Source organism: Aplidium turbinatum, chromosome 1, assembly GCF_918807975.1.
Source record: "Aplidium turbinatum chromosome 1, kaAplTurb1.1, whole genome shotgun sequence".
NCBI lineage: Eukaryota > Metazoa > Chordata > Ascidiacea > Aplousobranchia > Polyclinidae > Aplidium > Aplidium turbinatum.
This window is the reverse complement of record NC_137472.1, coordinates 62,969,887-62,992,280: the sequence shown is the minus strand read 5'-3', so window position 1 is coordinate 62,992,280 and position 22,394 is coordinate 62,969,887. Positions and strand designations below refer to the sequence as shown.

The 22,394-nt window shown below is 37.1% G+C and overlaps 3 protein-coding genes and 1 long non-coding RNA gene across 9 annotated transcripts in view; 3 read left to right on the top strand and 1 right to left on the bottom strand.

Moving 5' to 3' along the window:
- LOC145766021 (ATP-citrate synthase-like) overlaps positions 1-17,727 on the bottom strand; it is a 363,348-nt gene extending 345,621 nt beyond the window's left edge. Inside the window, exons 1-2 of the mRNA XM_082577709.1 lie at positions 17,227-17,727; positions 16,994-17,148 (exon numbers count right to left, since the gene is read on the bottom strand). Coding sequence (XP_082433835.1) covers positions 17,075-17,148; positions 17,227-17,341 — 189 coding nt within the window. The 5' untranslated portion in view covers positions 17,342-17,727 and the 3' untranslated portion in view covers positions 16,994-17,074. The remainder of the gene's footprint in view (positions 1-16,993; positions 17,149-17,226) is intronic.
- The window catches only part of LOC145774829 (uncharacterized), a 395,287-nt gene that overhangs the window by 119,862 nt on the left and 253,031 nt on the right, over positions 1-22,394 (top strand). The window lies entirely within an intron of this gene.
- The window catches only part of LOC145786235 (uncharacterized), a 370,479-nt gene that overhangs the window by 259,886 nt on the left and 88,199 nt on the right, over positions 1-22,394 (top strand). The window lies entirely within an intron of this gene.
- Positions 3,438-4,462, top strand: LOC145775249 (uncharacterized). The gene is made up of 2 exons (XR_014290139.1): positions 3,438-3,647; positions 4,072-4,462. It is a non-coding gene; the product is annotated as an uncharacterized LOC145775249 (long non-coding RNA).

The window sequence follows — 22,394 nt, the reverse complement described above, 5'->3', positions numbered from 1 at the left end:
CTTTTCAAAGTTTCTTTTTTGCAACTTCCTGATTCAAATCAACCATTATGCATATGTGTTACCTTTGATATAGCGTCATCAGCCGAAATATATGTGATCACAATGCGCAGGAAGTTCAAATGTCCAATGTGTGAGGACTTCAAAAATATGCATCAACCGTTATTGCCCGCTCAAATAGGCAGAAAAATGTGCTCACAATATCGTCCTATTGCAGGTTAATACTTTGGGTTATTACATTTACTTGTTGTATTTGACATTTACTTACTACTGATCTCTCTTATGCACTGCAACCAACACCACTCCCCACGAACGATTTCTGGGGTTTAGTCGTCGAAGTATGTTCGGTCAATCTCTTCCTAGCTGGCTTATCCAGCCAGGACCAGTCCTACTCCGACGTTTTGTCCGAAATAAAAGCGATTCGCTTGTGGAAGAGGTCGAGCTATTGGACGCAAACCCAAGTTTCGCCCATGTGCGATTTCCCAATGGTCGGGAATCTTCCGTCTCAACCAACGATCTTGCCCCAACACCTAGAAAAGGATCAAACAATGATAACATGATTTCTACTCCTTCTGAATCTCTCTCTCAAACTTCACTCACACAACAAAATCTTACATCAGAACCTCCATGTACACAACAAAACCCTTCACCAGAAACCGCAGGTACACAGCAAAATCTTACACCAGATATTGATGCAGATGCTCATACTTCTTCGGAAACTAATCATGAAATGACTGAATCTCCCTTAACCATTTCTACACACCCGAGACGTTCTTCTAGAGTAACTAGACCACCTGAAAGATATGGTCACAATATATACGATGTTTGAGGTGCCTGTACAAATAGGTAATGCATTTATTTATCATGTATGAAATGTATCTGTTTGTTATTATATCGTTTTGTCAATTTGTTATTGTATTATTCGAAGATGGTGTTCCGAAGATGAAGGAGGGAAGAATGTGGTATTTACGTCTTGACAACGTCTGCAATTTGTGTTTGGTAGTTATGCCATCTGCTGCTTGATTAAGAAGCGCGATGCCTCTGGCATCGCAAGCAACCTTTCCTTTCAACTGCTTTGCCAGAGCGTCGCAGTCTTATGTTTGAAACTATATGTTACAGTAGAAGTTTGTGTTGTATGCCTACTACGTTACCTAATGCTATCAGTTTGTCTTTAGTTCTTATTGTTTTGTATTTATATATTTCAGTGAATAAAAGCCTCAATTGGTTATTAAATGTTTCATCTCAGTGATCATTAGAATGACTCTGAAGTTTGTTTTATTAATTGAAAGCCTCGATCTTTCAATAGCGATGGAAGGTTCGAGCTTGCTGACCGAAGCTTTACAGATTCGAGTTGCTAACGATTGTTTATTTTATCGGACTCCCACTGAAAGCTACCAGTGGAAAAGAAATAAATTACTCTGATCAACATCAGGTAAATACCCAATGTAACTACTCGTAAAATCTGTCATTTTTACATAGACATTAGGGTGGGTCGAAATTTGGACTTTTTCTCCGATTTCATTGCTACAAACTTTTTTTCTTGCGAATAGTCATAAAACGACATTCCTGAAAGTTTGAGCTTGATCGGACATTGTCTTCATTTCTAAAAATCGCGATTTATAAAGGTACCTGAAGCGATTTTTTCGAGGCTTGAAAATGTATTGTTTTTAATAGGAAGTTGTTTTCACGAGATTTAAAAACGTCATAACTTACTGAATTCTTATTGCAAAAAGATGATTTATGCGTCAACAGATTCAATATAATTAGGAGAATCTAATTAATTATGTACTGACTCCGGAAAATGATGACGTCATCAATGACGTCACTAAACAGTAATTTGCAAATAGCGATAAAACTGATATTCCAACATGCTTCATCTCTAAGTTATTTGATAATGAATTGATGTACTTTTCAAACATAAACATCGTGCTGGTAATTGATGACGTCACCTACATTATTAAGATGAAACTGTTAAGATAGCATCAAGAACAGGTGGCAAGATTTTTGTTTGCGTAGAACACTACAGTGTTGTTCAGAAACCTGGAAATCGGTATTTAACTGCTGTCAGTCCAATATCAGGAACAGCTGAAGATAATAAAAATGCTCTCATACCAAAAATATAATATGGTGCATTGTGTCAAAGTAGGTGGGTGTGATTCCATGAATGTAAACACTGGATTTAAATCAGGTGTGATAACTGGACTGGAACAACGCCTTAGTCATCGCGTGAGTTAGTTTATATGCATGTTGCACAGTTGCAGCCAATGAGTTACCCCTTCGACACGTCTTCGCTACATTAGATGGACCTACCAGTGGTGAGACACCATTTAAAGGGCCAATGGGGAAGCTTCTAAGTAGAGTTGAATTTGAAGAAGTCAATCCTTTATTTGTGCCTGTGAAGATGGGGCCAGGAAATCGTTTGCTACCGGAGCACATAGTAAATAATCTATCGACTGATCAAAGGTATCTGTACGAGATTACCAAGGCCATTAGGAATGGCTATGTTTCATCTAAACTGATGTACGCAAAGATTGGTCCGTTATATCATTCGTGGTGGCTAACTTTCGCTTCACGTTGCTACAAACTATACATCAGTGATCACAAATTGCCAAGTGACATTGCAGAAAACTTGAAAATAATTGTTGCGCATATAGTCATTCAATATATGCCCCATGTTGGTTTAATATAAAATGTGAACCATTGTGCAAAGACGGAACAAAGCATATCCTTAAATCGTTGCAGTGCTGTTCACTTTTGCCTGATAAAATTCGAAACATTGCGTTGAAATATGTTAAAATGAATGCCTATTTTGCACACCAGGAAAGGCAGTGTGGAACTAATCTTTGAAGAGCAATATTGTTATTTAAAATGAAGCGATTCATAACTAATTGATAACGATCCATTATCTATCAGAAACACGCAATATTTTCCAGAAGCCATCATGCTGAAATGTAATTTAATAATGTATATGACGTCATCAAGTACCAGCATGATGTTTATGTTTAGAAAGTACATCAATTCATTATCAAATAACTTAGAGATGAAGCATTGTAGAATTATCAGTTTTATCGCTATTTGCAAATTACTGTTTAATGACGTCATTGATGACGTCATCATTTTTAGGAATCAGTACACAATGAATTGGATTCTCCTAATTGTATTGAATCTGTTAACGCATAAATCATCTTTTTACAAAAAGAATTAAGTAAGTTATGACGTTTTTAAATCTCGTGAAAACAACTCCCTATTAAAAACAATGCATTTTCAAGCCTCGAAAAAATCGCATCAGGTACCTTTTTAAATCGCGATTTTTAGAAGCGATGACGATGTCCGATCAAGCTCAAACTTTCAGGAATGTCGTTTTATGACTATTCGCAAGAAAAAAAGTTTGTAGCAATGAAATCGGAGAAAAAGTCCAAATTTCGACCCACCCTAATAGACATTTGTCTGCGGACATTGATTTAATGTAAAAATAAAGGACTTGGTGTGTAGATAGTGATGCTTTCTGCCCAAAGAAAGCTAAACTCTAAAAACGTAAAGTTTGCAATATCGATGCTAGTTTCTAAACAAAATGTAAAATATTTTCGCTGACTACATTTTCAACTTCAATTCTCCAAATTTTATTTTTGTTTTAAAAGCGTGAGTGAAAAGTTTATTGGGTCACACCACGGCCACCTGGAGATGGGGCCTGATTTGTCACATTTTGCAGATTTTGATTACAGCTACTGCTAGTGCTTGACTGACATTTTTTGAGATGTTTATACTTTTTGCGGTTTCCTAATAACAAAAAACTTTTTTGTTGCCTTGGGGAAGCAGTAGCAAATGAGAAAAACTAAGTTGAAAAACGCAAAATCAGACTGTTATTGAAAATTAACAGTCTGACTAAAATCTTCGAAATCAAATTTTCTTTGTTTTTCAACATGTGAAGATGTTTAAACCTATTGTGTCGTCTGGAGAAAGGAATAAAGAAAGCGTAAAAATCTAATTTTTAGAAAAAATTATTTAAACGTTCGCCCAAAGTTAGAAAAACCTGGAAATTTCTTAAAAATGTAACAAATCAGGCCGTATCTTTAGGTGGCCATGGTCACACTTAGTTACGACTTGTTGATGTTTTTGTTTGCGTTGTTATGGTTTATTTGTTAGATGTGCAAGTCCATAGGCGTAATGCAAAGCACCTTTGATACATTACGTTTTTATAAGTTTTTTATCAACCAAATCAAACTTATGCTTTGCAGTAGAAACAATATTTTTGTGAAGTGGCAGTTGATGTCAAAGTGCCAAAGTAGCCCACGTAAACAAATGTGTTTTTTGTAGGCTATCTCAAACAGATGAATGTTCAAAAGGTTTAACTTATGTTATAACTTATTTTACCTTTCATTTCAACATTTATGTGATATTATCGCTGAAACAATTTTGGGAATAAAATTTATTGAAGTATATAAAAATATAAGCTGTTTTCAAGTTCCATCACTTTATTGTCAGGGTTTTCCAGACAATGGCTTATTGGGAATGAAAAATCTTTTACTTTTGACCTCTGACCGACTGAGCAAAGTGTTGTTGTGGATCTGAGGGCGTGTGGTTGTGTAAGATGTAGAAAACTACAATTGCCTTTGATTAAATTCGTGACTGGGATATAATTTAAAATCATTTTATTTTTGAAATTGAAATGTGTAAACTTGCGGGGTCTCAGGGTTTTTCAATACTTGTATTTGAAGAGAGTTTGAATTGATTGACGATGAATGATGGCCATGATATCAGCAGACCACTGCTGAGTGTAACGATTACTTCAATGACGAAAGGTAGCTTATGAGTCTTCACTCTTTTATTTTGGTGAGGTCGAATTGTTGATAGAGGATAAATGAACAGAAGATAGTAGATGACTCTTGAAGAACATCAGATTCAAAAATTCAATAAGACTACGGACGAACTCTCCACTGAATTCCAAATGAATCCTTATGTGAATAAGCATACCACCACCAAGCTGAATAGTTTGTTCTTTGTTGGAAAAACGCGCAATTGTCTTCTCGAAGCACTCAATCGCCAGGTTGTGCCGACTCGCGGTGTTTCTCCAGGGAAAATAATCGCGGCTTTACGAACGCGAAAACGTAAATAAAAAGCAGTTACAGCAAAGTGTAAACATCATAGTATCATACATTAAGTTATACGAAATTTTATATGAGATGCACGGCTGGTTAACGAATCAGACAAATTATGAATAACTGAAAATGATTCTTACCGATTTGTTGACAACTCTGTTTGCTAGAATTCATTTACAAGGTGGTATAAGCATTATATCACAACTAAGTAGAAACAACTATAATTAACAAATATTCCAGAAAAATCTAACATAGCCTTTATTAAATTAAAGTGTCAAGAAAATGAAATGTCTTCTGACAGGTGTCAAAGTCACAACAATGCTTGATATGAACAACCTGGTTACATGTCTTGCAGTACAAACGAATTTATTTTCACACGAGTCAGTTGGATCATAAACAGCTAAAAATCGATTTCGATCAGCTAGCAGCTAGATCATCTTTAGTTAAGCTTATTCAAATAGAATTTATTAACATTTTTATCATGATCTAGCTGATCGAATGCTCGCCCCGATAGCTCAATTGAGTAGCGCGTCACTTCTGGAACGAAGAAGCTTCAAGATCAAGCGGCGCTGGTTCGACTCTCAGGGTGTACGCTTGAGCAACGCACGTTAAGGACTGCTCTCAATTCAGCGGCATCTAATGGATGAAATAATTCCCTGGCAACAAGACTTCAACAATCGGAAACTTCGCTCTGTCAATCGGTGACCGGCCCTGCGTCAGTGATTCAAAGCCTCTACAAGTATGCGAAACTGCCAGGATTAAGCTCTGCAAGAAGCTTTCCCAGTCCGAGGATAAAGACTCAATCAATCTGATCGAAATCGATTTTAGGCTGTTTATAATTGAACTGACTCGTGTGAAAACAAATTCGTTTATATTAAATTACAAACCAAAGTTCTTTTCAATAGCTCATTTAACAAATGCGATATTTCTAAACTGCTAAGCAATTGTATCAATTAAACGTGCAATCATTCTCGTATCATTTGTTCAGTTTGTGCTTTCAGTCCAGAGTGTCGTTACAGTTACAGTGCATAGTCAAATTTATCTTACGATTTTTCATTTTATGTATTGCAGATTTAATTCCTGATGAGGACACACGTACGTGTCGAAAACGTTTGAGTTTATTTTATTTAATTATGTTATATTGTGTGTGAAGTAAAGTATGCTAAACCCGCTAAAGTTACTATGTTTTATTTCTCTATGGTTAAACGCGTAAATTGACGTAAAGAAATGTTTGCGTAGCCTATAGCTGAGCTACTCATGCAATGTTGTGCTATTTAAACTCAAAACTACAAAAACGTCCTTTTTCTGATGTTGAAATAGAAACGTCAAAGTTACATCAGTAAGTCGTTCGTCAACGTAGACTTAGCATCTACGTTGACGAACATGAGGCAACAGATCTGGTATCCATGAGGCAACAGATCTGGTATCCATGAGGCAACAGATCTGGTATCCATGAGGCAACAGATCTGGTATCCATGAGGCAACAGATCTGGTATGTATTGTAATCCAGGGGTTCTTAACAGGGGGTAAACAACCGGAAACAGTCATTGCCATCGGCTGTATTGTGTCAAAAGCCTCTACAAGTACCGGCATGCGAAACTACCAGGAATAACCTGTCAAGAATTTTTCAGTCAGAGGATAAAGATTCAAAAACCAAACCAAACAGCAACAAAGCCAGCAAAAAGAAAATAAACGTAATCTGATACAAATTCAACAAAAAAGATGCCCCTCCAGCGAATAATAATTGTTTGTTGAGCCTGGGGTTGTGCTGCTTTATTTGGAGTGCCTCATGAATTTTAGTTTCAAACTCTGATTGACCAGTTGCGAATTATCTTGAATGAATCTAATGTAAATTTGGTGTTGGAACAAATACTGCAGTCATAAATGTGGTCTTTGATTGCACTGTGTTTATCGATGTCTGTTAAATTTAAGTGTTCCGTTGCTCTTATTACCAAGTGTCTTGTGGACATACCTATGTATGTCCTGTGGTGGGCACTAGTTACTTTCAAAGTAACTGAGTTACAGTTACTTTGCTCAAAAAGTAACTAGTTACAGTTACCGTTTTTTTAAATGTAACTAGTTACAGTTACTTTTCAAAGAAAATGGATGTGTACTGACCTACAACTATTCTTTTCATGAAGTACAAGTTGAAAAATACATGATAAAGGATAAGATTATATTTTGTTCATAGCTGTTGCCTAACTACTAAACTGCGACCACTCTGTTAGCTGTCTACATACAGTACTATAATTCTTCTAAAAATCCATACAATCTAAGCTCAAAACGTCCACCTACCGAATATAAAAAATTAAAAAAACGACATGCACAATGCACAGGAGATAACTATATAAGCAGTAGGACATGTCAATATTTTTATAAGGGTATTTAAAATGAGCGAAGAGACACAACATCAAGTTCCTTTCAGAAACATCAGCATTTCAAATTGTTAAGTCCAACTCGCTTTGGCTTCAAATTGTCCTTTCCAAGGGAGAACAGTCTTTCAATAGAAGCACTGAAGAGATAGGGGTATTAATATTATATTGCAAGAACAAACGCCTCATGACGTCATTGGGGAAGGCATCAGACGTAACTGTCTATGTTGGGTTACATTCGAGAAATTCATTTAAAAAATTTGCGGCACTCGCTTTCTTTTTTTGTGTTTTCAAATAACGGAGCAAAAAAGTCATCTGTTTCATGCTTGTCAACATCAGTGTCGCTTCTTCTTGCTACATCGTCGATGTTGAAATTGCTGTAGTTCTGAAATAGGTTAACCATTTTGAGATGTAGAGCCGTCTTAATTTCTTCACCCCTCTAAAGCCAAGAAAGTCTGAATTGTGGGTGAAACGCAGCAACTAGCTGGCAGTCACTATCATCAAAAACATGACCAAATCTGTTTTTCAAAGATTCCAACAATCGGGTAGTAATGGCAGGCAGACAGCCACCTTGTTGCAGTTTGGAAGTTCTTTCAGTATTTTCCTCGTCATGCCCATATATGCCTTCTCTTCTGATTGCAAAATGTCCAGAGATTGGCATATTGGTCGCATAACCAGTGGGGTTTGTTTCTGCTTCAGATACTTTAGTTAGACAGAAACTTATCCATTTCGACTTTCAAGTTTTCGACTACTGAGTACTGACTACCTCGTCTACCTGTGTTCAAAATTATATAACAACAATCTACAAAAAAGAATTCCTTTACAAAAAAGGAGAACATGAAATTTGTAAAAACAGCCAGCTTAGTAGGAGAACAAACAAAAGATTGTGGCGTCACAGACATCAATCCTCAGAAAACACTGCGAAATCCTACTTCGCAGTTTAAGCGGCCTCCTTTCTGTCGCTGGTACACCGCAAAATCCTACCTCATAGTTTATACAGCTCCTTTCTGTAGGCTACATCAGGGCTTCCCAAACTTTTTTGCTCGCGACCCCTTTTAATCTCCTAAAATTTTTCGCGACCCCTTACGATTAAAAACGACAAACAGTGCGAAATATACGTTTGTGATAACTTAAAACAATGAAAACTATTAATACTACAAAAAGTGTTCAATGCTAAGCAAAAAAGCAAAGCAGAGCGAATTAAATCAAATATAGTTATTACTATCTGAATCATTAACAGCCTGTTTCACCTAAAGGAGGATCATCAGAAGGTCCTTATTCAAATAGAATCCTATTATTCTATATTCTATTTAAATAAGGACCTTCTGATGATCCTCCTTTAGGTGAAACAGGCTGTAAAGGATTCAGATAGTAATAACTATATTTGATTTGTGATAACTTATGTATTGAAAAGCTTATAACAAACGAAATTCAAAAACAATTTACCGGCACTCAGTTCAGTTTGTTTTTATTTTTTATTAATTTCTGACCATAACAACGAAGCCCATGGGCAGCCTACTGGAAACAAAACAAAAAAGCAAACATGTTTATTCAGTGTGATGGGTGTGACTGCTTTCTGCCACAAGCAAGTCCAGTCGTGGCTCAGTGTTTGTTAATGCAGGTCTCAAGGCGGTTTCGATGTTGCTTGGGCTGGAACGGTAGGCGAAGTGGGAACAATTCAGATAAATTATTTTGAAATTTTTGTTTCTAGATGTTCAATTTTTTGATCAACTCATCAATTTTAGATTTCAATGCAAAATATTGATGTTTTTTCCTAGGATGGACAAATGAAATTCGTTCAGTGTTTCAAACAAATCTGACATTTGGCATAATTCGAAAAGCTAGATGCGAAAATGAGGGACGAAGACTGAGCTTTATTCTGTTGCAAAAGTCACGATTACAGTTTTTAACGTTAATTGGCTAACCGTTTTAAAGCTTTGACTTTTGAAAGCCACCTCACTTCACGATGCGGTAAAATAGTTTTTAACTTCGATGAGTTACTTCACCTCATAAATTTTCAAAAATATGGGCAGCCTATTGAGTGCGAGACTCTTAATAGAGTTAATATCTGTCAAAGCATCTCGTACAGAAGTGTTAATATGTAGTAGGCTACCTTGTACAAATTGGTATACTTTCTGCGACCCCTGAAGTTCGTTACGCGACCCCTTGGGGGGTCGCGACCCCCAGTTTGGGAAGCCCTGGGCTACATAACCTCTCGCTTCTTGTCGCCGAACGCGTATAATCTCTCCGAAACAAATAATTTGACCACTACGAAAAAACTGCCATAAACTGAAAAACGAATGACCAATGTTTGTTTGGGAAATCAAGTAACTGTAACTAGTAACTGTTGAAAAACGCTAAAATAGTAGCTAGTTACTGCCTATCGTTACTTTTTCAAAAAAGTAACGAAGTTACAGTTACTCAAAAAGTAACTAGTTATGCAACTAGTTACTTTTTTAACTAGTTACTGCCCACCTTTGTGTATGTCATGTTCGTGTCGCACGAACAAGTGAATTTGTAGACAATGTTGGAACGAAGAGACTGCGGAACGGGAGATTTCAGCAAAAAATATCTACTGATTTTGAAGGTTTTGTACAGAGGAACAATGTCGATATCAAATTTGCTCGACTCTACCAACAAATTCTTAGAAAATGTAAATAACTTTCCGTGCCACAAAAATCAATTGATGGTGAGTTTTGATGTGTCTTCATTGTTTACAAATGTACCGTTGGTTGAAACCATAAATATCATTGCTGATTACATTTTGTCGGATTCCCAACCTAATCACCCTCCTAAGAAAGACATTTTCATTAAACTCCTCATGTTAGCCACACAAAGCATGTTTTTGTACAAAAATAATTTATACAAACAAATCGATGGCGTCGCAATGGGGTCTCCATTAGGTCCTACCATTGCTAATTTTTTCCTAGCATATATTGAAACAAAAATTCTTGAAGAGTCCGAAACTTTATCTTAGGTATGTAGATGATATCTTTGCTATTTTTGATGATGAAGATTCGTGCTCAACTTTTCTAAATGTGCTAAATTCCCAACATAAAAACAAAAAATTCACAGTGGAAAAAGCTAGAAAAACTATACCATTCTTGGATGTTGAACTAAAGATTAACGAAAGTACTTTTGACACATGGGTTTGGCGAAAACCTAGTAACACTGGATTATTATTAAATTTCAACGCAGTGTGTCCTATGAAATGGAAATTTGAGTTGGTTTTAGGTTTGCTTAATCGTGCTCGTTCTATCTGCTCAGACAATTACCACTACATGAATGAAATCGCCAAAATTAAATCTATGTTATGTGCTAATGGATATTCCGGGCAGTTTTTTGATAAGGTTTTACAACGTTTCAATTCAGTATCTTCACCGAATACTAACGTCATAAATTTCCAGAACTCTATATCCATACCTTTCCTAGGAAAGGAATCTCTCGTATACGCTAAAAAACTATCTAAACTCTTTAAGTGTAAATTTGATATCGACATTGTTCCTCTGTACAAAACTTTTAAAATAAGTAGATATTCTTCGCTGAAATCTCCCGTTCCGCAGTCTCTTCGTTCCAACATTGTCTACAAATTCACTTGTTTGTGTGACACGAACATGACATACATAGGTATGTCCACAAGACACTTGGTTACTAGAGCAACGGAACACCTAACTTAAAAGACATCAACAAACACAGTGCAATTAAAGACCACATCTATGGCTGCAGTATTTGTTCCAACATCTAATTTACATTAGATTGATTCAAAATAATTCGCAACTGTCAATCAGAGTTTGAAACTAAAATTCATGAGGCACTCCAAATACAGCAGCACAAACCTAGGCTCAACAAACAATTATTCGCTGGAGGAGCATCTTTTTTGTTGAATTTGTATTAGATTACGTTTGTTTTATCTTGCTTAGTGTTTTTTTCCTTGATTGCCTTTATGTTGTTCCGCTCACTATCTTGTCTCATGACCAGACTCCCGCATAGTTTATGACAGATTGTTACCACTTTTTGTGTTTGTTCGTCAGTTGTTGCTTGTACGCAGGTCAGTGCAGTTTTATTTATTTTCAGTCATCCATTATTAACATTTCACGAATATTTGTTTTTGTTTAGATGAATTAAGGTATTTTCCTGACGAGGGCATAAAGTTTTGCCGAAAACGTTTGAAGTTATGTAGCTATTTTAGAGTATGTATTATTTTTTGAATTATGTGTATCCAACAACAATCTTATAAAGCTGTTATCGATTATCTGTCTGTGGTATTCAAAAAGTATCTCTCTACCAAAGCTTTACTAGAATGACATAAAAATGGCCAAATCACCCCCTGGCCAATTCACCCCCTTCTACCCTAAGCTTATTGTGTATCGTACTATTATAGAATCTGATTGGCAAATAAAGTTATTTCTCTCTTGGCAAGTCGTAAATCTTTATCAATGCAACGAGTGGGCATACACACTTCGTGCGGTTGATCGAGCACTTTATTTTCCAGATCTGTGCATGAAATCGGATTAGCACAGTAATTAAGCGGCTGCTAGATGAAGCAAAGTTGTCGTTTTCTGGTACCTTTGCGAAAAATGAAATATCAACTTTAACATATAAAATTTTAGAATATTGACTTTTCTAAGTTATATCCAAATGATTTTTCTACACACCAGTGCAATTTCAGTTAAAATAGCACCAGTGGATCATACGTAGGCTAACAACTAAAAGAATTTTATTCAAAAACCACCCTCCCCCGCATGAGCAGTTAACTTACAAAAAAAATTGAAAGGCAAAGAGTTAAGCGTGAGTTTCAACAGCAGGAAAGTCACTGCCATCCATGTATCTTTTTATTTCAGTTTCACTTCGAGACTACACTAATTCTAATCAGGCAAAAGATTTTTGGTTTTGTGTTTTCACAAGAACTAATACCAAGTGAACGAATCTCTTTTGAAAAAGTGAAAATATCGTCTTGGAACACCTGAGAAATATAGGTACTAGTGATGCAAGCCGCGCCGTGCCGCGCCGCGTACGCGGCCGCTTTTGACTTTTTCGCCGCGTGCCGCGCCGCGCCGCGTGGAAAATTGAAATGACAAAGCCGCGCCGCGCCGCTTGCCGCGTAAACTTTCAAGAAATTAAACTTTCGTAAACGTAAACTTTCAACTTTTCAAGAAAATCAGTTATGAAACTCAAATTTAAATTGGAAACACAGATCAGTTTTTTTTCCCTTTGGAAACCCTAAGCTGGAAAGCTATGCAAATTGCAAATGCAAATTGCAAATGCAAATTGCAAATGGCTTGCGGTTGACAGGGTTTTGGGGCTGGCTGGCTTGTCAGGGAAGCTGTACGAATGTTTTTGGTTAATAGCCTAGCTGATAAGCTCAGCTCCCAGTTACCAGGCTATAGGCCTAGCGCAACTACCGCATTAGTTACTATAACAGTTAGCCCAGTGAGTTCAGGCTATAAGTTTAACTCTTGTGTGTGTAGTTCATATACGTACCTAGCCACTGACATTAAAATTGCATTATTGCTTACAAAAAGTGTTCAAAAGTCCTGATACTGGATCCAGGAACATTGTATTTGTCTTTGTTTGTATTATGTCGTAGAACTTAGATGCATTGCTGATAAGAGAATATAATCTGGTTAGCCTAGCCAATTAATGCACAACTGTACTGGTACCGTACCGCAGGTTACCAGTTATATGCCATGGGTGCTTTTTGCTACAATTGACTTTCTAAAAATTAACGCGTTAAAATATTCTTTAAAATTTTTTTAATTTGCGGTGTGCGGTGCGGTGCAGTGTCAAAGTTCCAGATAAATTGCGGTGTGCGGTGCGCGGATAGATGAGTCAGTTGCGGTGCGGTGTGCGGATAGAAATTTTGGGTTCGCTGCATCTCTAATAGGTACACGTTAGAGATTGTATATTCCAGATTTATGCAAGTAGCCCACGCATAGGCGCGGTAGCGTTTGTTGTTTTTCCAGAGGCAGGTAACCAGATGCCCTCCCGTTAGATCTGCCACTCTGCAGCTCTCCCAACAATAATCAAACCAACACAAAAGTCCTCGCTATTCACTTCAACAACAATAATACGGTCGGAGTTGATGCAATAGGCTTATAGATGATATATTATAATAAATATGCAACAAAGTAAAAGTGTTTCATGCAGCCTATGTGAGGAAACTAAAAATCATACAATGTCACAAATCAACATTGGCAAAGTATGTACCGTAGGTATTCAATTTTTCCACAGAACCCTAATGTCAAAATGGAAACTACTTCGACAAAACTACACGTAATATGTAAAAAGGTCATTGCAGCATCCGGGGCGCAACTTTTGAAAAGGTACCATAAAAAAATCCCCTCTGAGCAACAAAGGAAAACGTATATTGTAGCTCAGTTTAGTCATTCGTTCCTTGATCTTGAAGCTTCTTTGTTCCAGAAGACAGGCGCTAACCAGCTGAGCTGTCGGGCGGACTGAGTTATTTTTAACTTTAGGTGCTTATTGCAGAGGTGTACAGGAACCGGAAACGGATCTTTCTGTTTTTTACCGGATCTTGATCTTGTTTTTTTTTTAAACAAACAGAATCCGGATCCTAAAATTTCAAGATTTTTTTTATTAATTTTGTCAACAAAGATACAAAATTTTCTATGTGCTTCTGGCAACAATTCCAAACCCGAAAAAAGTTTACATAATGATGCAAACCTCGCCGCGCACGCGGCCGCTTTTGACTTTTTCGCCGCGTGCCGCGCCGCGCTGCGTGGTAAGTTAAAATGACAAAGCCGCGCTAAGGTTAAGATGCAAGCCTTGCCGCATTAACTTTGAAGAAATATTAGTTATAAAACTTCAAATTTAAATTGGAAATACGGATCAATTTTTTTAAGCTGGATTGCTGGGAAGCTATGCAAATGGCTTGCAGTTGACAGGGTTTTTGTGGCTGGCATGTGTGAGGGAAGCTGTACGAGTGTTTTTGCTTAATAGCCTAGCTGATAAGACTACCGTCATTCTGGCAGAATAATTTTTCTGCTTTCCGCCTAAAAAGGTCATCCGTGAATAAGTGCGGGGCATAAAATGCGACTTGACCTACTTTCGACAAATCTCAAATAAAACTATAATGTAATTGGGGGAGGGGTTTATAGCTGCTGCTTTTTCAACACATACTTTATCACTGCTTTTAGTGTAAAACAGGACATTTTAAGCTCTTAGAATGAACTGGTATTCGAATGTCACGTAAACAATAATGTAGTGTAAAGACAATGTATAATGTAAGGTCTCAGAATGTACTGTTGAATCCTAATACCATGGCTGAAGTTGTAATTAAAGTAATTCCCCTCTTCCTTTGTTAATTATAGGCTATTAATTTAATAATGTTACAATATTATTGCACACAAACATATGTCCATAATAACCACCCAAAAACGACAAAACAAGCCAACCAGACAGTGTGATCAATAGATGGTCAAGACAGTGGTAATACCTGCTCCATTTTGCAAGGGGAGCAAGTAAAGGGCAAGGCTTTTTCCAAAAGGGGCAGCATTTTCATTGACGTCAACAACAAAAGCAATATAATTTACTTTAAAATTAAAGTTTACGCTAAACCATACTTTACGATAAAATGTTCAACTTTTTGCCTTGGAAAGTTCTTTGACTAATCATACGCAGGGGCTTAGCCAGCACAAAAATCGTGACAGACAAATGAGTACGGTCGTTTATTAAGGCAGACATATAGGAGGTCTGGGAGGCCACCATCAGAAAATTGTGAAAAAAACACCTTGTCCTTGAAAAAACACTCATTCTGAAAGTACTTTAAGCCTAAATGAATAGGAAAACTCTGTCAAATAATTTTGTAACAAAGGGTGAAAAGGTTATTTTAGTTACCGGTACATAAAACCAAAACAGTTGTAAGAGTAGAATAGACCGATGATGGTTGGTTCAATGGTGGGCTTCAGCATGCCAATAAGCACCTTTCGTAAAAAACACAACACAAAAATAATCAAATGTTCACATTGGATCTCAGGTGTGCATCGTATATCAATATATCAAACATTGATAAAATCGCATTTTTAATGTTTTGGTAATGCAGCAAAGTGATCACATTTGCGCAAAATATCCAGTTCATCAAATAAACAGTGAGGTTATGTATATAAACACCTAAGTACGTAGCCTACTTCACCAAATCAACAGAGAACATTTTTTCAGGCCCAAACGAGTCCTGTGGGCTTCAAGAAAGTTTAAAATATCGAAGAGAAAATAACAAAGATATATGACAACAAAGATAAATCGGATCACATAGATTGGTGCGCACTGAGAGTATATTTGTATAACAGGATAAGGAAACTAGCAGCGGGTTTTCCACAATTCATTGAAGCTAATTCAAAGCAAATAGTGGGTGGTTTTTATTTTTGTGTGAAGTCGTCGTTATAACCGATGCTGGTTTCAATGAACCAGATGCTGAGCTTGCAAATCAAACAATCTCTAAACCTCATAAATTCTTCCATTGTTGCGCAATGTCTCAAAGGGTAATAAAGCAATGGCCTATTATTGCACTGCACCATAGATCATTGTGCAAAATATGACTCATGTTAGATCACATAGATTGGTGCACAGTAAGAGTAGGCTACGTTTGTAGCCTATTACAGGATAAGAAAACTAGCAGCGGGTTTTCCACAATTGTGTCAAGCTAACTCAAAACAAGAGTGGGGGATTTTCTATTTTCGTGTGAAATTTTCTTCATAACCGATGCTGGTTTCAATGAACCAGATGCTGAGCTTGCAAATCAGACAATCTCTAAACCTCATCAATTCTTCCATTGTTGCGCAATGTCTTAAAGGGTAATAAAGCAATGGCCTATTGTTGCACTGCACTATAGATCATTGTGCAAAATATGACTAAAGTTAGATCACATAGATTGGAGCACAGTAAGAGTACGTTTATATTACAGGATAAGAAAATTAGCAGCGGGATTTCCACAATTGTTGAAATAAAACTAACACAATTTATTTCAGCAAACTTGCAGAAACAAATGATTATGCAAGACGTGACTCAAGTTGGATGAATTGCAATAGAGTACATTGAAATATTCCAATCACACGATGAGGAATATTAGCATTGGGGTTTCCACAATTGTGTCAAGCTAATTCAAAACAAACCGTGGGTGGTTTTCTCAACACAGAAAACTGAAGGAGATATCCTGGAAAGCAAAACGTCAGGTCAACTTACTGGATTTCTTGAGCGCTGAGATAAAAAGCAATCAAGAAAAATATAATTTTCTGCATATGAACGAAACAACATCACTGGTTTGTGTTAGACATAAAAAAATGAAACGAAATCTGGGTTTGCAATCAACGGATTAGTGAAATCTGGGTTTGCAATCAACGGATTAGTGAAATTTGGGTTTGTAATCAACGGATTAGTGAAATCTACTGTAAAGTAAAAACCAACACTACATTAGTTCGATAAAAGTTTCAATAACGTTTATGTAAAGAAAATAACCATGTCATAGATTGAGTTACGCTTCAGCTTCAAACAACTATATCATATGCAACTCACAACACCCTCGCTGGCTCCCAGCAGAACGTTTGCGGTGCGGCCTGGGTCATGTGGGGGGCGCTGTGGAATGGGGGCTTTCCCTTAACCCATGCAAAGAATTGCAGTCATATGGGTTTCAGTCCCAAACACATGCATGGGAACGCCAAGCGTGGCACCTATAAGATGAACGCTGTTAAACATCTCGTTGCCACCTAAAGTTGGTGTTAGATTAATGTAAAAGTTTGAAAACGTACCAACTTCTCTCATGACACGTTCTTTATAATTGGATCCACCACGACGGACAAAAATAGACACGTGATTGTCTCGTAACAAGTTTTGAAACTGCTTCAAAGCGCGTACTTGGTACATGTTACACAATACCCTAAACAGAAAGATATTAAACTCAACATTACCAATACTGGTAACTAGCCCTTTTACATTGATTTAACGTCTGCAGACGTTGAACCAATGTAAGAAAAGGACTGGTATGTTGGTTGGGTGTTTGACCATAAAGAGTTTTTGCTATTAACTCAACCAGCATATTAGTTGTGTTTGCATTTGTTTGCATTGGTCTAACTTCTGCAGATATTAAATCTGTAAAATTCCCGGGAATTTGCAAAGCCGAAACTTTCCATGGACGGTAACTTTCAAAACAACCTTATTTTGATGTTGAAACAGGAAAATAATGGCCTTGTACTGTTCAGATTAAAAGTACTATGTAGCCTATAACTAAAATACTTAAGAACATACAAACACATGGTTTAGTTTAATAACTCCAAAAATGAATCATCACCAATCTGTTATTTTACAAAGAAAAACAATACTGAGTCAGTTACAAAGTTGTTGTTTTAGTTTCTGCCGGTTAGCATCTTTTCCTGCTCCTCTTCTTCAGATGATGTACTAATAACTGTGCTGGCATAGTCATCAACTTCAGAGTCAACTTCAATTTGAGTTGACTTGTCTTCACACGTCTCAAACAATGCCAAGTTTTATTTAGATTTAGTTTTACCTGATACTAGTTTTTCCACCCTTTCGTTTGCGAGCCTATTGTGGACCTTGGTGTGAGTTTTCTCAAATACTGACCAGTTGCGCTCAAAAGATGCTGGAGTAGGTGCTATTTGTAGATTGTAGAACGATAGAAGCAATGAGATGTGGCTTCAGAGCCACATAGGCCCTTCCACCATGAAGCTACCGAGATGTGTTGGGCTGAAGAACAAACACCGACTCCTTTCCACAAACTATCTTTGGTGCGAAACTTGGCCAAGCTAGACAGGATTTCCCTCCATCGAGTTAGGTGGCCCGGTGGAGTGCCATGGTCGTTGCGTCTCGTAACTTGCGAATCAGCGGCCTGCTAGGGTGGGAGTTTATGAATACTGAGTCTAGCATTATAAGCGGTCTCGCATCGGTCGTGTAAAGTTCTCTCACAGTGTTCTACGAGGTCGCAACTTACGAGAGGTTGGTGAATAAAGCCTCTGGTATATTTTTAATATTGAAAAAGTATGCATAATTATGCATAAGGTTTATTCTTAATTGTCACCAAATTAGTGTTTATAATATAAAGAAAATAAGAAATGCGATAGGTTTTTAATAGTTTTTTCTGGTTGTTGAAATATTTAACAAATGTTCTAAACATAATAAATGCCAAATTTGGGTATTCTCAATATTCCCGGGTCCTTCAAAATTCCCGGGTTCTTTAAAATTCCCAGAAAGTTTCCAGGAAAGTTTCAAAAATTCCCGGAAACTTACCACCCGTTTATAACCCTAATTAAATCAATAAAAAAGGTAAAACTTGCTGATTGAAACTTTGATTAGGATGAAGCCACCGTTCACATGAACTTTTTATTTGCTTTAAGGCACATAGCCGTCCACCAAAATGTCACAGTATAGCCAAATCATATCTAAATTTTGCTATCAAACGTTATTTAACGTTTAGATAATGTGTTTCAAACTTTAAGGATACAAGGGAGGACGGAAAAGTTCTCATCATTGGTGGCGGAATTGCCAATTTTACCAACGTCGCTGCTACCTTTAATCATCAGAGACAAAATAGTCCGAGCATAGTCGTAGGACTGTTGTTCATTGGGAGCTCCAATATATTCCCCATAATTTGCAAGCTCCGAAGCGCCACCAAGGTCGCATATGGTGTCGCTGTGGAATAAATCACATTTTATTTCACAAAATAACTGCAAGTACTGACATGATAACTCAGTTCAAGCAGACCGCTTTCACGCAGAAAACCTAACCTAGAATAACGTATTGTGTGGGGAGATGTACAATGTACATCTCATTGCCATGTACATTGTACATAGCAATACAAGTAACCGGTAGACTACAGAAGCACTGCCTCCAGCCACCATAGTCCATATGCGTCCTCGTGGATTCAACACCGTCAACTTCAGTGAAGTTTCGCTATTGGCATCCAGATCAGCGATATAAGACTCTTCTGGATAAGCCTCCCGGCAGAATGGAAGAAGGAGGAGGGAAGGTAACATCCCCCCACTGGCGCTGGCACACAAACTCGGCACCCTGTGGCACAAAATACCGTTTTAGAATGAGGAACAAACTGGATATTCTAGAGCTGCAAGAGACGTTTTAGGTTATTTATTCGTTAAGCAGCCAGCAGTAGATTCATATTTTCAAGCGTTACGTTATGCAAAAGGAATATGAGATCACTAAGCGTTTCAATTAAACAAGATCTACTCAGCATAGTAAAAAAATAGATAAAGTTGTAATCGTTGCTAACATGCAAGTGCCTTGAAACTTGTAAGGAATGAAGTTATAAAACTTTTAACTAATAACTGACGGTCGAACATGTGGCATCGGATACAGTTTCTACACATCAGATCACTTCTTTTAAGCTTTAGAATTTTTGATTTTATTGTTGCAACAATTTAGTCAACGTACATTTTGATGAACAAGCATCCTTTCTCATTACAACCGAATCTGAAAAGCTTCAAAACAATAGTTCGATCACTGCCCGCCCCGTTAGCTCAGTGGTTACGCGCGTGGCTCAAGATCACGCGGTGCTGGTTCGACTTTCGGGGCATGCGCTTAAGCAACGCATTTCAGGACTCCTCTCCATTCAACGGTACCTAGTGAATGGAATAATTACCCGGCAACAACATTTCAACAATCGGATACTTCACTCTGTCAATCTCGGTAACCGGCTCTGCGTTAAAACCCTCTACAAGTAATATGCAAAACTACCAGGAATAACCTATCAAGGCTTTGTCAGTTCGAGGATAAAGATTCAAAACCAACCGAATAACCTTACACTATCAATACACCACTCATACATATCCTATTATGATTGTTGGCAGTTGCTAGGCTATGTCTGCTGAGACCTGCTGAATCTGCTGATCGAAAAAAGCAATGAAAATAAAAAAATAAAAATTATGCGGGAAGGAGAGCAATTGCATCAGGTCACCACGTGCACATACCTAGGGTCCCTCATTACACAAAATAGAAAATGCACCAATGATGTAAAAAGAAGAATTGGTCAAACAAAAGCGTCATTTTTAAAATGCAAGGAATTTTTAAGAGGAGAAATAGATTTACAATTGAAACTGAGACTTATATCTTGTTACATCAAACCAGTCATGTCATATGGAAGTGAAAGTTGGACCTACAGCAAAGAAATTCACTAAAAAAATTAGTGCTATTCAATTCTGGTGCTACAGAAGAATATTAAAAATATCATATAAAAACACATTGCAAACGAAGCAATTAGGAAAAGAATTGGAATGCAAGATAGATGGGCAAACGACTCAGCAAAACAAAAGATGAAATTTGCGGGACATACTTTGAGAGGATCAGCAGCACAGCTACATCAATTGGTTATTGAAGGTATGGTGGAAGCAAAGAAGTGCAGGGGAAGAAGGAGATGAACATGGGGAGATGACGTAATACAGTGGACTGATTTGTCAAGCATCGAAGAAACAAAAAGAGTAGCAGAAGAACGTGACTTGTGGAAGAAAATGACAGCCAACCTTCGGATCGGAGACGGCGGTGGTGATGATCGGAGACGGCGGTGGTGATGAATCATACTTTGTAAGAAGCAAACTATTGTCAAGAAATTTTAGTAAAAAAGCGGTGCCTAGCGGAAATACAAAAAAAAAATGAATACCGGTAGTTGAAATGCGTCTATAAACGCTCTTGGCAGTTCGAGTGTTAAAATCCTGGACATTCAGCACGTTTTTGTATTTCTCCTTGATTCAGACTTGAACAATAAATTCTCTGGCATGGAAAAATTCTACATACTGTAGGCTACATATAATTAAATACATAATTAATGTAACCATCCGTAATTAAATACATAAAAGTATTAATTAATTAAATACATAAGGGTTAAACACTATGTTCATGTTCTTTGTTCTGAACACAGGTTCTTTCAATAATTTTCTACTCACACAAATACAATTTTGTCAACTTTTCTTGTTTTTCGTTGTTATAAAATACAGTCTTAAGCCAAAAGCAGCTTGTTTGCAAGTTAAATTAAACTCTAAAAATCTGTGGTCGATTGCGTAGAGGCGTCCCTTTGGCTACAGCCCTTCATTTCTCTCATGTAAGAACACTGCTCTACATAGAAATGCATACGGCCCTTCATAGGACTATTATGGCCTGGTGAACTAAATCAATGTTTTTGATTCGAGTTCAAAACTGGGAATAACCCTTTTATTGAAAACAACTTCTGTTTTAATTAAAACGCTTAATACGCTTCAAAGTAAATATGTTATACAACAGTGCAATAAATCTTCTTCCAGTTTACCATTGATTCTGGAGATAAAATGTTTGGTTGAAAATCTTTTGTTTCTTCAACTTTTCATTGACCTTCAATATAAGGAAAGAAAATTAAATTACAAAGAAAATTACCGAGATAGAGGGAAAATGAATAAAAATTTGATTTATCAACAGAAGTCAGATGGAATTGATTCACTGGGTGTTCTAATAACATTTGTCAATTTCTCCAGCTGCAGTGTGTTTTCGCTAGGCTCCGAAATAAAATAAAAAAATGGCTGGGCCAGGTCTATTTAAAAAGTACTGTACCCAATTATGTAGCAAAGAGACAACACTCCACCAGCTTGGCAATAAAAGATAAAATTGCTCCTCTGCTAAAAGTGCACAAAACGAGTGGCCTCGTTTAAAGAAGTCAAAAGTGTTGTCAAAGGAAGTTGGAGTGGCAGGAGCGTTGTTCGATTACTTTTTGTTACCACGATATTCTAAGATGAACATTAACAACATGTAGCGCTAGATACTGGATACGAAATGCGTTCTTTTCTAACGTAAGAGTCAACTTATCTAAAAATTATTAGTGCTGCATGCCACACTGCCACAGCATTCATTGGTGCCAAAATAGCCCTCATGCAAAAATAAAGACGACCCCTGCACTGAACAGCGATAACAGTCAGTGACATATAGGGTT